Source organism: Nilaparvata lugens, chromosome 8 (genome assembly GCF_014356525.2).
Source record: "Nilaparvata lugens isolate BPH chromosome 8, ASM1435652v1, whole genome shotgun sequence".
Taxonomy (NCBI): Eukaryota; Metazoa; Arthropoda; class Insecta; order Hemiptera; family Delphacidae; genus Nilaparvata; species Nilaparvata lugens.
The window spans coordinates 39,299,306-39,311,201 of record NC_052511.1 but is presented as its reverse complement, the minus strand read 5'-3'; the positions used below and the strand labels follow the sequence as shown (position 1 = coordinate 39,311,201).

Below are 11,896 nucleotides of genomic sequence, written 5' to 3'. Positions count from 1 at the left end.
AAGAAGTAAGAACTTGAACGGGAAAATTGGTCTACTCATTTATTCAGAATGCCATCCAATAGGCTCCCAATATTAGCATGGGAGTACTAACCCGAAGGAAAGCGAGGCATAGAATAGAATACAATGACTGCCTTTATTTTTGACCTAGGAGGGCGAAGTTAGGGCGCAGTCGGCCCTCTTTCACTTAACCCTCGAATAGGCATAGGAAGCCTAAGAAAGAAATGGATGCCGATACAGGCCAATAGAGCCTAATCCTTGTAAGAAGATGAAGAACTTGACAATTTTTTTCAATTTGGAATTATCATACAATTTACAAAAATATTCAGTGGTATATTTAAAAATAAAATCATTTTTCGAGTATTTTATGACAGATCGTCTTAGAAATTGAAGAAAACCATTTTCAGCATAAATGTATGTAGCCATCCAGGTTAAAATAAAGGCAGCCTATCTATCTATCCCCTTTTTGACGAAATAGGGGCCCCTCCCTATCACATTAGGACACATTTCTGTGACTATCACCTCCCAACTCCCTTATTATCAAATATTCAATTATTATAGAAATTCTATAATAATTAAACAACTGAAGTAGCCCTATTAAAATACTTTATTATCAAATATTCATTTGAATGATGAAGTACAGTATAAATATTTATAATGAATTTGTCTTTGCTCTCATATCGCCTCCACATAACATTCATTCATATTTTTATATGAATATGTTCATCAGAGAATAAAATTTGGTTTCAACTTATTGTATCTGCACTATCAATAATGGAATTTTACATTACATTCTTCACATCTCTTATATTTAAAAATAGTATTGCTGTATTACACTTAGCTTTTAATTTTGGGACTTTTTGAAATTATTAATTTTTTTCAAAATGGTGAGAGATAAAAAAGATATATATTAGGCTTATGTGAGCGACAGTGGCGCCATTTCACCAAACTGCTAGGGAGGGCAAAAACCAAGAGGTATAAGGGGGGGGGGGAAGGAATACGCCCAAAGGATAGAGGGTCCTGGGTTTCCCCATAAATGTTACATTCGAAGATGTTATTATATGCTTCATTTTCTCCAGTTTTATACAAATCTGGTTGAAGTATCAATACAAGCATATAGGCCTACATTGTTAGTTAATCATGAAGTATTTATTGGAAATAATATAGGCCTACAGAGAGGCCCTAAACTAGGAATACACTGAAACAGATTCTTAAAAATCATGGAAAAAGACAAATTTTTCTTTTACAATGACAATTTCTACAATTTCATTGGGGATCATATTCCAATTAGAAAATAACTTTCAGTGAGAAAGCTAAAGAAACATTTAAGCTGTTCCCATAATTCACACCAACTCTGTACATACATTATTGATTGTCTGATTGTGCCTTTCTTTTGCTTTCACTGTGACATCTTGCAACTTGTTCATTCTCACATTGAAATTCATGCAATAACTCACTTATTGTGCCCTCATCAATAATTTTACCCATTCTATATTTAAGCTTCAACTATACCATAGAGAAAAATATATTCTTTATTACTCCGTACCCATACTTTCAAGGCAATTTTGCTACATTCTTGATACTGTAGAAGGAATTATACTAGGCTACTGCTGTTTAAAAAAAGTATTAAACCAGTATAAGACTCTAAGGATTCATGTAGATAGACCCGCATTTTCATTATTCATCTGATCCTTGGGGGGCCTGGCCCCCCCCTGCCCCCCCTAAATGGCGCCCCTGGTGTGCGAGGTATGAGGAAAACCCGATTGTTGAAAACGACCAAATAATTTCATCAGATTAAGGCAAATAAACTAAAGTTATACTGTAGTTGAAACCAAAGATTTGTGTTCCCATGAATAATTTTCAAATTAATAAACTGTTTAATGAATCAAAATGTATTTGTATTTATTGTAAACATAGGTTGTACAGTTTTTTAAGCAATATGTCAGCTTCACTTGCACCAAAAACCATTTTATAAGATATCACTTTGGTTTGTTCTTGAATTAAAATAATTCATCAATGTTACTATAAATCTTACATCTATATTTTCCACTGTACATAAAATAGAAGTCTCTATCTATTGAATTAATCAACAAACTATAACGAAATTAGAAATAGACGATAGTATTATCATAATAATATATCACATATTTTTCATATTAACAAAATACTGCTATTTCCGAGAACTACAGCAATCAACAATATCAACGTTACTCACATAAGGAATGTTCAAACTTGTTCACTTAATATACCATAAACTATTTACAACACTCGTTCACTATTGAGTTCATCAACTATATTTACTTGATACATTTATCAGATTACACTCAGTCTTGATTGTCCAAGTGGGTTGTCTGAACCGATTGAAGAGTATCTATGATGCTATTTGCTATCCAATAATAGCCGTTTGAGGTAAAAGGCTCTCGTGGGAAGACTTTTGTGGGATGTGATTCTCTGGATTGGAAAATCACATCCTTTAGGATTTGCCTCCTCTCACATTATTTGTTTGGCTGCTCATTATTGCTGGCGATTTGGTCGTGTATGCTGTAAAAATAGAAAAAAATATGTAGTAGAATTGAGAATCAAATTTTTTTCTGATAAATTTAATGTTATTGAAAAACATGTTTAGCTCATTATTCGTGCATGATTGGAAAATCGATAGAAATTGTTCAAGTTTTCCAATAACACGATAGATATTGTTCAAGTTTTTCCAATAGCTTTATCTAATTACAGTTTTATTTAGCATTCTCTCTCATTATTGTTCAAATTTTAACTTGATAGTTTCTAGTACTGGATCTGATCATATTTACTATTCATATTGGAGGCATTTTATTTATAGTTTATATTTACGTTTCTATTCATGCAGAGCTCTGCTGTTTTATTTTTGTTTAATTCTTATATTTGTTTAACACTGTAACCATACTAATCAAGAGAATAAAAAATGCATATGGAACATGAACGACCCCACACTGTAGTAACTCAGGGGTTACTGTAGTAACTTGTTTGTAGTAACTAAACACTGTAGTAACTTGTTTGAAACAATATTTTTCCACTATTTTCAGTTATATTTCAAATTTCAATAACGCGATAATTCCCCGCTAGTATTTGAGATTTCATCGATGGTCCAAATAAATTCAGAAAGTTCCAACAAACAACTAGCATTTGCCTGGTTTATTTTGGAATTTGTGTTGAATATGTTCAATGCTGTATGACCTGGGTTAGAATAAAAAATCCTTTGAGATGTTCCAGTTTAACATGTAAAACACAATCTCATCAATTACTTGGGTTATTGTACTTCTACAATATTATGTAGACATTCAGTGAATTAGGGCTAGTGCGCCTCTAGCAATCATTCGAAACCAATGCAAAAGTTTTTTTTAAATAAATTCTAGATGATGCTTTATACTAATTTTTCATGGACAAGAATGACCAATCTACAAGGCCTTCTCAAGTAATCCAAGGAACTCTCACAATAGACAAAGCTTTTTCGTCCTGAAAAATATTATTGTATTGCTACTTAGCAAAACATAATATTCAATAAACTCCAACTTATTCGTAGTTTTGAATTAAGGATCATATCCACTCTATTATCTTGTATTTAAAAACCACAACATCATTTAAAATTTAGAAAATATTGTTACTTGAAGCTGCAGTTACTACAGTTAGGCTAGGCGCACACCGGTTAGTCAAGACAAGACAAGACATGATCAGACACGTTCAGTCACAATACTTCACATAGTTACTTATGAAGACATGCCTAATTGCAATGACTAATCAGTGTGAGTTACGTCATAAGCAACAATGTGAAGTATTGTAACTAAACGTGTTTGATCAAGTGTTGTCTTGTCTTGACTAACTGGTGTGCGCCTAGCCTTAGTTTTGATTGCTGTCTCTGTCGTACCTTTCAATAGATCGTATAGTTCCGTCTCTGTCTGACAGTGGAGAAATTTGACTGGTTGAACTGCTTTGAAGACATCGACAACGGTTGGTTTCAGATTATAGAACAGTAGAGGCTGGTTCCTCTTTACGAAATCGTCAATCAGTCCTGATACTCCCTGAAAATCCAAGAAAACAAATTTTCATGAATAACAAATGAGAATATCCTTAAAATAATTAGCCTAATAAGACTCACTCATTATCATTGTGATTTATATATATCAGAATAATACCATAAACAAATACTGTTTTTTTGTATCGTTCTCTTTATTCAACGGTATCTTATCTCTATGAAAATACCAATAAGAAAACTCACCCTTAATTTGGGCAATACTGTGTAATATATACTATAAAAATTCGGTAGAAGAACAGTTTTGAGTATGACACGTTCCTCTTCTAATCTAATCCTTTCTATGATTTATTCGTTATCATAGTGAGATTCAACTTCAAACTGTTTGTATTCATTACAAATAATATCAATTAACCAATGCTGAGATTTTGAAATGAATCTCACTAAAGAATTATAATTTATTCACAACTATAACTCATTCGGTCTATTATAGAGTACCGTACCGTACATAATTAATAGTCTATTAAACTGTATACGGTACAAATAACTACAGATGAAAATAAATGAGAGATTGCATCTGTTCAAATGTTAATGAATCTATATATATAAAAGCGAAATGGCACTCACTCACTCACTCACTCACTCACTCGCATAACTAAAAATCTACCGGACCAAAAACGTTCAAATTTGATAGGTATGTTAAGTTGGCCCTTTAGAGGCGCACTAAGAAATCTTTTGGCAATATTTTAACTCTAAGGGTTGTTTTTAAGGGTTTAAAGTATGTCTTTTAGCATGTATATTCTTCTTCTCCCAATCTGTTAATTATAATTGAAATTTCCATATCATATGTTACTATAGAACTATAATCTAGATAGAGTACCTCTTCGAAACAGTTGTTAACTGGCAACTAAATTAATAATTTTGTCAGGTTGGCATTAAGTTGAGTTGACTTTGTTAGGTTGGCACCAAGTTGAAGATTTAAATGCATTTATCGCGGAAAAATTGGGCACTGCTTCTTCAATCCTGGGAAAATTATATTACTATAGCGGTCAGGCTCGCTTCGCTCGCCATATCCGTTTAGCCAGCCGTTTAGTCTGGACCCCCGACTGGATTGTCCTAACATTATGATATAAATGCCCAAAAGAAAAATGCAGGCGAGCGAAGCGAGCCTGCTGATCTCATTCTTGGACGATCCAGTCGGGGGTCCAGGGGGCGGAGCCCCCTGGCTAGACGGATATGGCGAGCGAAGCGAGCCTGACGGCTAGTATATAATAAATATTCAATTATTAAAAAATACTAATATTAAATGCTGTCAACCTTCTCCTACAAATCATGATAACTGGGTAAACAGCTAGGAGGAAATGTAATAATTATTACAATTATTTCATACCTAGTTATTATTGTAGCCTATGGCGGTTGAGCTGGATTCCCACATATCAGTTTCAGTGTACGTGGCCGGTACAGTGAATACAGTTATTATTCCCATGAATTCTAATGGGACCATTCCCACTCATCCCGGACAAGCGAGTATGAACAGTCCCATCACAACTCATGGGAATAATATTTTCACTGATATACTGAACACTGCTACTGATGAGTGGGAACCCGCCTTTAATTCATTGATTCATTCATAAATGAGTTGAGTTTTACCTTGGCGGCAGTGAAATCGGCACACTGAACGTGTCGACTGTCGATGACCACAGGAATGGAGCTGCTGCCCTGTTTGACGCCCACTTTGCTCACTACATTACGCACATACTCCACTGAGGGGAACGCCAGGCTCCGGTCCGGAGTAATGATCAGGTACTCACCGCCCCACTCCGACTGAAAAACACAACAAAAAATTCAAAATTAATATTATTCAGAAGAAAAATATATTATAATATAACAATATCCAGAGCAAACTCAAACCGTCTAGCTGAAAGCTATTTGAAGGGAAACAAAAGTAAAAGCTGAGTACCTAAGCAAAGTAAGAACTCTCCGTCTGCACGTCAAAACTACAATAATTATTATTCTATAGAATATAATTGTAGTACCCTTTGAAATTAATAAAATAATAGAATAAGATTACAAATTACAACTAGGTACTAATTTCGGTGATCACACCATCGTCAGGTTTCAAAAATAAATTTAAAAATGAAATTTTCAGAATACAAATTACAACTACCAACTATAGTACAGTCACTATATACATTGGTGCATGCAATTTATTTTGTAGTTCTGATTTTTTAATATATTATTTGGGCACATAAGAGAAGTACAGAACCAATTTCTTCATGCAAAATTTCCTTGTGCTAGATACAAGGTGGGCCAAAAACCTCGTATTTTCGGCTCATTTTCCAGTTTTTAGCTATTTCTGCCAAGTCTCTTCTCGACTTGAGTCGCTTAAGTGTGAGCTGAGCCTTAGAGTAGATGGAGGATAACTTACTCTATGCTTTTCGACATGCATGGTGGGCCTAGCTGAGGCGTACAACAGGAAAAGAACGTTGATGCCGATTCCAATCACAATTCCCAGTTCCAGTCTGTACAACAGACACGACAGGAATGTTGCCGCTGCAGGAATCAAATCCATTTCTAGAAAAAATAAAATATTTTGAATATTAAGAATTTATTGTTCCATTCCAAAAACAAATAGGACATTTTCAAAACTTTTTCTCACCCTGAATAACTCACCCTGTATTTTAGCAAAAAGTCTCATATTATAGCACGACACTTATCTGGTCAATCTCTATCCATAGCCCAAATATCAACCAAATCTGGGAGATTTGAATTTTTCATGAATTAAATGGATTTTCACAAAAATGGCCAAAAATTAAACTCTCAGGAATGATAGTACTTGACGGATGCATGAATTTTTGCAATAAATGAAAAAATTGAAATCGCTCAAACTACGAGGTCCACGTTATAATAGCAGTGGAGAAAGATAGGATAAAAACGTTGCCGATCCTCTATCTTGTCAATGCCTTCTATAGACGGTAGCTGATACAGGTTTATTGATGTAATATTAACTGTTCATTCTCGTTTAAAATAATAAATTATATTTTATTAAGAAATAAATTATATTTTCAAATAATTTCATAATGAATTTCAATGACTAAGATGAAATATTTTGTTAAGAAGTTTGAGAACATTAATTTTGAGAAGTTTGCAAATTTGATGCAAGACCTTCACAAATTTGATATTTTGAATACATTTTATGTTCTATTTTTATATAGAAACTGAATGAATGAAATATGGCTTAAAACCAAGGATTGTTATAAAAATATAATATGTAATTTGTAGATGAGATTGTTGAGAGGTAGATTTATTGTGAAAAGTCCTAGATTCATCTAAAGATGGCACTTTCGTCATGTCTACCTATAATGAGGTCCACGTTATAATGGCAGTGGAGAAAGATAGCAGAACAACGTTGCCGATCCTCTATCTTGTCAATTCCTTCTATTGACGGTAGCTGATACAGGTTTATTGATGTATAATATTAACTGTTCATTCTCGTTTAAAATAATCAATTATATTTTATTAAGAAAGAAATTATATTTCCAAATAATTTCATAATGAATTTCAATGACTAAGATGAGATATTTTGTTAATTAATCATTAATTCTACATTGTTGAAAGACGATCTGGCAACAGAGCAAAGCGAGAAAGAGATAGCGCTCTCTGCTTTGTTGAATGATAGACAAGGATAGAAATACCATTGCTAATCAAACACTGCCATTATAACGTGGACCTTACTATAGTACTTGACTAGAGGAACAATTAATATGTCATCACATTTGCGAATTATTCTAGTTAGTGTTAATTTATGATTGACAATTCTCTGTAAAATGATTTCTAGTTATTCCAGTTAGAGCGATATAGGTCTATAATTACTGAATTTTTCACAATAAATGAATTTATTACTTTCCTTGCCCTATTACCATAGGTAAGAAAAGTATTTCTTTCCGAAAAAAATTAAGGTACCCCAATTTCTAAATTTCTATACGTTTCGAGGTCCCCCGAGTCCAAAAATGTGTTTTTTTCTACGTTGATGTGAGCTACTTACTATTTGTTCTCCATATTGGTTTGACAACATGAAACTCCACCATGAATACGACTGCAGCTATAATGACGGCTGCCAGTGATGCTTTGGGGATGTAGTAGAAACAAGGTGTGAAGTATTGTAGAGAAACTATCACAATTATTCCTGAAAAAATCAAACATGGGTTGAGAAAATAATAAATAATATAAACATAGAGTGTTTAGGATCAAAAAGTATATTAAGGATTGAAAATTACAAAAATCACTCATGGTTTGAGTTTGAACACTAGGGCCTACTGTGATCAGAGATGAACAAGAATCGTTTAATACTCCAATATGCCTACAGCAGACACAGCATTGGATATTTTTTTATACCCGGTTTTTAGGTATTTAAGCGACTTCAAACTTTGAAAATGGAATACTGGAAATTTTTACTTTTGGGACTTTGTTCGTCTTCCCCATGGCCCTTCAATTGTTCTTCAATTAAATAAAAAAACAATTATTTTGTTGTCTTTCCAAGTTCTTTCCAAGTAGAGCTTATCTACGTGAATTCAGTAGATAAGAAGCCAACATGTTGAATATCTAAATATTGTGTTTTTATTCATGTGAACTATGATTAAAAAATGAGTACGGTAACTAGTTCTGATAAAAATTGAGTAAATGCATGAGTTTTGGAGTAGGTCTGCTTCTAGTTTTTAACTGTAAAGATCTCTTAAATAAACGACAAATCACTTTGAATCTAATTCTTCCTTGCAAATAGACATTCAGAATAAAAAAAACATAGGGGATAAAGAATGTAGAGCTTATTATTACATCTGTGTGAACACTAACATTTTCGCTCATATTACTATTAATTTTTGGACGAATAGGAAGGTATAAGTTGCAAAAAACACAAAACAATAACGATATTAGGAATGTGGAACTTTTTATCACTTCGTTGAAAACACTGTTACAATTCGCTCATTTCTATCAATTTTTAAACACAATAGTTGTTATATTTGTGAAAATAAGCAATTCTTGCGACCACTCAGAATAAAAATGAACCATTAATGGACCAGAAATTAATTTTAGTTTTTTCATAACATATTTGAAAACACTGTATTTGTTTGCTCATTGCCATTTGATTTTGGACAATGAATGAGCAATTTTTCATTGAAACTCTTGGATTTTATATTAATATTCGCGAAAATAAGGTGATATTCGCACCTGTGTAGATGCCGCCAAATGTGGTCTGCACTCCACTAGCATTGTTGACGGCCCCCCGGGACAGGGCGCCCGAGACGGGCATCGAGCCGAAGAACGACGACGCAAAGTTGCACAGCCCCAGTGCCAGCATTTCCTGAGTCGCGTCTATCGTTTTGCCTTCAGCTGAAAATGGAATTCAAAAACTAGATAAAAAAGGAAATATAAGTGAACATTATTTTATAGAATAAATAGTACATTTTTATTCTCAAGTAGTCCTTTTGTAGCCTGTGGAGAAGTGAATATTAATGAAGAGTCTTAATATAATGATTGAATTCACTATCCATTTTTCATTCATTTCATTTATTGTATAAAACACTATAATCATAATATAATTAATTATAACATTGGAGGAAAAACTAGGCTGAGTCTGTACTATACAATAAACTATTATTTATTATTTACAGGGTGGCGCAATGGTGCACACCCATAAGGTTATGTTACTTAATCTTTATAATGGCTTCATTTATTTTAATCATTTACTTTTATATTTTTTCATATTTTCTTATGCTATTTTTTTCTATAACTACTATAGTGAGGTCCACGTTATAATGGCAGTGTTTGATTAGCAATGATAATTGAACTTGAAAGTTTTACAGTAGAAACATAACCTATTTTTGGGACATTTTATTAATTTATCAAAATTTGGGAATGGAATAGATTTGGGCCAAGCCTGTTGTTCCTTCCTAATCATATTTATATGATTTGTGATTCTGTCCACGAATAAATAAATAAATATTTCTATCCTTGTCTATCATTTAACAAAGCGGATAGCGCTATCTCTTTCTTGCTTTGCTCTGTTGCCAGATCGTCTTTTAACAATGTAGAATTAACAAAATATTTCAACTTAATTATGAAAATTCATTATGAAATTATTGAAAAATATAATTGATTATTTTAATCGAGAATAGACAATTGAAATTACATCAATGAACCTGTATCAGCTACCGTCTATAGAAGGCATTGGCTAGACAGAGGATCGGCAACGTTTTTCTCCTATCTTTCACCACTGCCATTATAACGTGGACCTCACTATAGGACTATCAGCTTGAATTAACATTGAAATATGGAATATGAATATTGCTTGCATTACGTTATGTTTAATTATATGTTTGTGCATTGAACTGTATGGAGATTGGCAATGTTATTTCGAACATGTACTGTATTAATAATTAAAAAAAATTAACTTACAAAAGACTTTGGCCAGTGAAATATTCTCGACTAGAGACAGAAGAGGTAGAACGATGATTGCTGATCCGAGACTAGAGCACAACTCCAGGAAGCCCACAGTGCGTTCGCCGTTGTCTATTGAGAACGGCGGACTCTGGAAGCTGGGAAGACCTGGCTTTATTTCACCTGTAAATCACCACACAATATTATTTTCAATTTCAAGTTCTAAATAGGCTATGACGAGTGAAAATTCAACCATAGGCCTACATACTGTACTCAAAAATAAATTATTTCAAAAGTGTAGTAATCAATTTTCACTGTTAAGTATTAGAATAGATTGAAATTAGAATGCATTTTCCATAAATTGATTATTAATAACCATGAGAAGCGGGTAAATAACTCCCACCTTCGTTGACAAGAATTTTTTACACACTGATGTGTTCACATTGTGCTCAAAATAATAGCCTCGCCAGTTTGGTCTTGGCTCGATAATATAGGCATACACACAAATCAGCATGACAATTATTACTTTTTTGTAATTTTCCCTCTTACGAGTTTATTGCAATCAATTGAACAAATAGATGATATTTGGAGGGAATCAACTGGCTACAAATCTAACATTATTATTATTTTTTTATTGCGGATGATGCTCACATGAGCTTTTTGCTTGTGCGTGGGTAATGAGAAGTGCGAGGGTGAGTTATGAGATGATCAAACGTCCATGCCTAATCGATGGTATTCGGCGGGATTCGAACCCGCGACCAGGTAGCACTAGCAGACTGAAGGGTGAAACGCCATAGACAACTGAGTTTTATTTATTTCAATATTTGTATAAAATATTGCATTTTCAATTTTTACTTTTATTATGTGTTAAGATAGCAATTATGGGATATTATCCTTGTGCTCTCATATGTATCTTGCAATAAATAAGTAAATAATAACTCGGCTATCTGGCCGGCATTCTTTTCTTAAACTTTAAACAATAAGTCTGAATTTTTCCATAGAATGATTATTGCAGTCAGTTGAACACATATACTGTATATCTGGAGAGAAAATCTACAGGTTCCAAGTCCAAAACTATTCTTCTCCCAATATTTAATATCGTAAAGTGAATTTAGGTTGAATATGAATGTTCGTATCAGTTTGTGTTTGATACTTTATTCTTTATTGATTGATACAATTAAGTACATCATCAAAATGATAGAGAAAAAAAAGGTAACCTTGTGCTATTCCTCTCCCAAATTTAGATAAGGTTACACATAACTTAGTCCGAAATAGGTTAAGTCTTGTTCATATTCACAACGTAGATTTTTAAATTTAGATGCTTTAAACCCAAACATGGAAGGAATAGTTCACATTATTAACAAAATAAGAAATATTCACACATTAAAGAAATAATGAACATTATTACTATGAACATTAGCCTGATTATACTGATTATTTGTCATTCCAAAACAATTAATG

General features: G+C 33.1%; 1 protein-coding gene across 1 annotated transcript in view; it reads right to left on the bottom strand.

Annotated features, from left to right (window-relative positions):
• Window positions 1-1,873: 1,873 nt before the first annotated feature.
• LOC111044781 (sodium-independent sulfate anion transporter) overlaps window positions 1,874-11,896 on the bottom strand; it is a 49,226-nt gene continuing 39,203 nt past the window's right edge. The window contains exons 6-12 of the mRNA XM_022330014.2: window positions 10,454-10,618; window positions 9,227-9,388; window positions 8,046-8,186; window positions 6,429-6,574; window positions 5,651-5,824; window positions 3,896-4,049; window positions 1,874-2,538 (exon numbers count right to left, since the gene is read on the bottom strand). Coding sequence (XP_022185706.2) covers window positions 2,471-2,538; window positions 3,896-4,049; window positions 5,651-5,824; window positions 6,429-6,574; window positions 8,046-8,186; window positions 9,227-9,388; window positions 10,454-10,618 — 1,010 coding nt within the window. The 3' untranslated portion in view covers window positions 1,874-2,470. The remainder of the gene's footprint in view (window positions 2,539-3,895; window positions 4,050-5,650; window positions 5,825-6,428; window positions 6,575-8,045; window positions 8,187-9,226; window positions 9,389-10,453; window positions 10,619-11,896) is intronic.